Here is a 3,755-nt window from a genome sequence, read left to right on the forward strand (position 1 = left end):
GGCCGGTGCCGTGCGGAGGGCTGGCCGGGCGCTGCCGCCGCCGGGCCGGAGCGACCGGCGTGGGCGAATGTCACGGCGGCAGCGGCGGGGGGCGGGCGGGAGGGCCAGCCCCGAATTGCCGGGCCGGGCAGGGAGAGGGGAAAGAGCATCTTTGCGACGGGCAACTCGGGAGACGCGCCGCTTCGAAATCCCTCTCGTGTGCCCCCGCCCCGCGCGTCCCTGCGGCCCTTGCTCCCACTCGTGACGGCGGCAGACATAACCCAGAGTAAAGCCCGCGCTGGCCGTCACATGGAAAGCGACGTGCCGGGGTTTATCTTGCTGAAAGAGGTGCTTCTTGAGAAGAGCCCGCTCCGTTACCTGGCACCTATCGGCAGATAACACCTCCAAACGTAGCTTTCCGGGTTTTCTTTTGAAATTTGTTAGGTCTGACTATTAGGAAAAGGGCAGGGGAAAAAAAAAAAAAAAGCAAGCCCCATATCTGCAATTGCTTCTGAAAGCAATGGATAAAATCTGCCTGTGCGACTTCTCCGCAGGAGAAAGGTTCAGAAATCTTCTTTTTGGAGAGTTAGCGAGGTATGGAGCAGAGAAAACCTGCTAGCACGAATTAGACAGGACTATAAAAGCGAAAGTGGAAAATCGAATGTGTAACTGTACTCTTTGGTCTGACAGGCACATCCGGACTGTCGCACGTGCGTAAGAAAAAAGTCGCACACCTTTCCTTTTCACCTCCTGGAAAAATCTTGGGACATTTACCCAGCGCGATTTATAAGCCGACATAATCCTAGCGCCTCGTTGTATCTTAATTAAAATATTTATGCGAAGAGGAGGGACATAGACGCAGTCTGTCCCAATCGCTTCGTTCTGGCTTTATTTACAGTGGCTTTTTGTAGGTTCCACTTCCGAAAGCGGCCTCGGTGCAAGCGATTTTGCGTGCGGGAGAGGAACCTGTGGATGTATTAAACGAGGAATCCAGCTGCACGCTGTTCGCTAGAGATCTGTGTTATCTGCTGGCCGTGCCTCTCTGTTTCCTGGTGGCTGTATGTCTCTATTTCCTCCTGTCTCTATTTCTTAATCGCACGATCTACAGACACAGCTTCCCTAGCGCTCGCAGATGCAGCGGGTTGTGTTTTACAGGGGCTACGGCGGCTCATATTTTGCGCTATTCATCCTCCTTAAGGATCAAAGCTCTTCTGAACAGATTACTGGCCTGAAACCAACCCACTGAAATGGTAATATGGTCGTTCTTTAAAAAAAAAAAAAAAAAAAGTGTAGGTATTTTCTGGTGTTTTCCCATCAAGTACCTGCCCAATTTCTGTATGGCACACGCCGGGAATCAATAGAAGTTAACAAGTCCTCAAAACATTCCCCATCTCTTTGTTTAATCTCCTTTACAATAAAGCCAAGGGAAGAGAATTAAAAATCTTTGAAGTATATTAAACCTCAAAAGGCTCAGCCAAGTAGACTTAAAATAGTCACTTATTTTCCAAAACTGGTTTGTCGAGGAACAATAAAAGGAAGTAAAATTTATGGAGAAATTATACAGTGGATTTGTCACTTAAAATATCGTAACTGTCTCGGGGACAATACCCCATGCTGAGGATTAATGGTCCCTCCAGACCTTTGATTCACCAGCGCCTTTTCTTTGCCCTTGACAAATTGGATTTTTAGGAATGGGAAGGTCGCCTGGCCCATTGTCTGCCAGCCATTCACTCCGCCTGATTATGCAGGAGGGTTAGGGAAAGGCTCCATGTGACCCTCTTGGATGGGACTCCGCAGCTGCTCGAGGAGCCAAACTCTCTCACCAAACTCTGCGCCCCAGAGCATCCCCCTGCCAAGGGGTACCCCTCCTGCTCCCGTTGAAAAGCCGGCGTCCACACACCGCCGCGTCACTCTGCGGGCGGAGATACGCCTGTGCTCGTCCTCCCGCCGCTGTCACTCCGGCCCCCTTAAGTAGTTGGGGTTCCCGAGCGCTCACACCCAGAGGCAGCGATGCAAAGCAGCAGGGCTCCGGCCATCAGCGTGAGCGCGGAGAGCTGCATCCCGGCGGGGCTGCGCCTGGGTCCTGTGCCGGGCATCTTCAAACTGGGCAAGTACCTCTCAGACCGCAGGGAGCCAGGACCCAAAAAAAAGGTATTTTCCTACCGTCTCTCCTGCACCGCTGGACCTTGCTTTTTCGTTGACGCGGGGGAAGCCGGCTCGGGAGAAGAGGCTGCTCTTCCCTCCCCTCTCGCCTCCATCCTCCCTTCTTAGAGCGAGCCAGGAAAGGGAAGGGAAGCGTTTCCAGAGCGTCCCGAGATGTCTCCTCGCGGCTTTGCCAGGAAAGCCGGCCCGCCCGTGCCCTCTCCCCCTCCTCCCCGGCGCCGGGGCCCCGCTAGCCCGGCCGGGGGACCCGGGGGCTCTCCCGGAGGAGCGGACGCGCCCCCGCCTTGAACACAGACGTGCCGAAAGCGCCGCCGCCGCCCGGTGCCCGGTGCCCGGTGCCCGGTGCCGGAGGGCGCTAGTCCCGCCGCCCGACCCTCGCCCCGCGGGGCTCCGCTCACTCGGGCATTGCCCCTTCCCCGGCAGGGCCAGGACGTGCCACGGCTGGCTCCTCGCCCCTGGAGCCCCGGCGAGGCGGGGGCACGCGGCTTTCACGGCCCCCCCGGTTTTGTCCGGGGAAGGAGGGGGGCGAGAGGCAGACGCACCGATTTATTTCTGCCTTCGGCTCGGGTTCGTGCCTCCCCCGTCCCTCTCCTCGGCCGCGGATCCGCTGGCTGGGGCCGGAGGGGAGCGCGGGGCGAGCGGGCCGGGGGTCCCCCGGGGGCGGCGGCGGGGTGCGGGTCGCAGGTGTCGGGGCAGCCCAGCGCAGCTCGGCCTCCTCGCCAAGCCTCGGGCCGGCTCCTACCCCCGGAGCCGCAAACCAGCCCCCACGGCCGGAGCGGGAGGGGGTGACGGCCAGCCGGCTGCCGGCTCCGGGGTCAGTCGGTGTCCGAGCTGGGAGGGAGCGAGGAGGCGGTGAAGGGTGTTCGCCCCGTCCATCGGGCTCTTCAGGGGGCTGCGGAGGAGAGGCCTCCTTCCACCCCCCGGGCAGCCGCGGCTCACGCGTTCCGCTCGGATTTTTAATGCCCTTTAATTGTTTTTAAACGCTCTGCCAGCCCACTCAAATTTATTTCTCATCTGGCTCCCTTGGTTTCTCGCTTTAGACCGCTTTGTTCCGATGACTTTTATTGCACGGTCATTCAGGGAACGGGCACTTCATTTTCTCTTTGTATGGGCAAGCAGATTATGAAGTATGGGGCTACAGAGACTTTGTAGCTAAGCGGAATCCTCTCCCCTTTCCCCCTCCCCGTCTTCCGACAAGTCGTGTGTGTGGCAATTGTTTTGCACCGATTCAGAGGCTGCACAGACCCTTCCAAAAAAATAACGTCTTACCTGGACATTTAATACAGCGTTAAGCTGAACGTAGCAGCTGCGACCGAACAAGGTGCGTTTGGGCCAGTGCGGCCCAAAGGAAAAAAAATCCCATTTCCCCTCGCAACGCTGCAGGTCCCCGCCGGGCCCGGGCTCTTCCATCCTTACCCCCGCAGAGCAGCAGCCCCCTCCAGGCCAGCCGCAGCTCTCCCGAGGCACCTGCGAGTCGAGGAAGGTCCTACCCAACGGCGGGTGAGGATGGAAGAGTCAAACAGGCGGCAAAACGGGATGCTCTCGCCGCTGCGAGACACCGGCCCGGTGTGGGAGAGCAGGCACGGCAGAGTGGGCAGGCAGGCGGGGGGGGG

General features: G+C 58.4%; 1 protein-coding gene across 1 annotated transcript in view; it reads left to right on the forward strand.

The window, feature by feature from the left end:
- The first annotated feature begins 1,989 nt into the window (after positions 1 to 1,989).
- The window catches only part of PRDM13 (PR domain containing 13), a 6,999-nt gene continuing 5,233 nt past the window's right edge, over positions 1,990 to 3,755 (forward strand). Inside the window, exon 1 of the mRNA XM_010573443.1 lies at positions 1,990 to 2,130. Coding sequence (XP_010571745.1) covers positions 1,990 to 2,130 — 141 coding nt within the window. The remainder of the gene's footprint in view (positions 2,131 to 3,755) is intronic.

This window comes from Haliaeetus leucocephalus, unplaced genomic scaffold, assembly GCF_000737465.1.
Source record: "Haliaeetus leucocephalus isolate CR32 unplaced genomic scaffold, Haliaeetus_leucocephalus-4.0 Scaffold384, whole genome shotgun sequence".
Classification (NCBI taxonomy): domain Eukaryota; kingdom Metazoa; phylum Chordata; class Aves; order Accipitriformes; family Accipitridae; genus Haliaeetus; species Haliaeetus leucocephalus.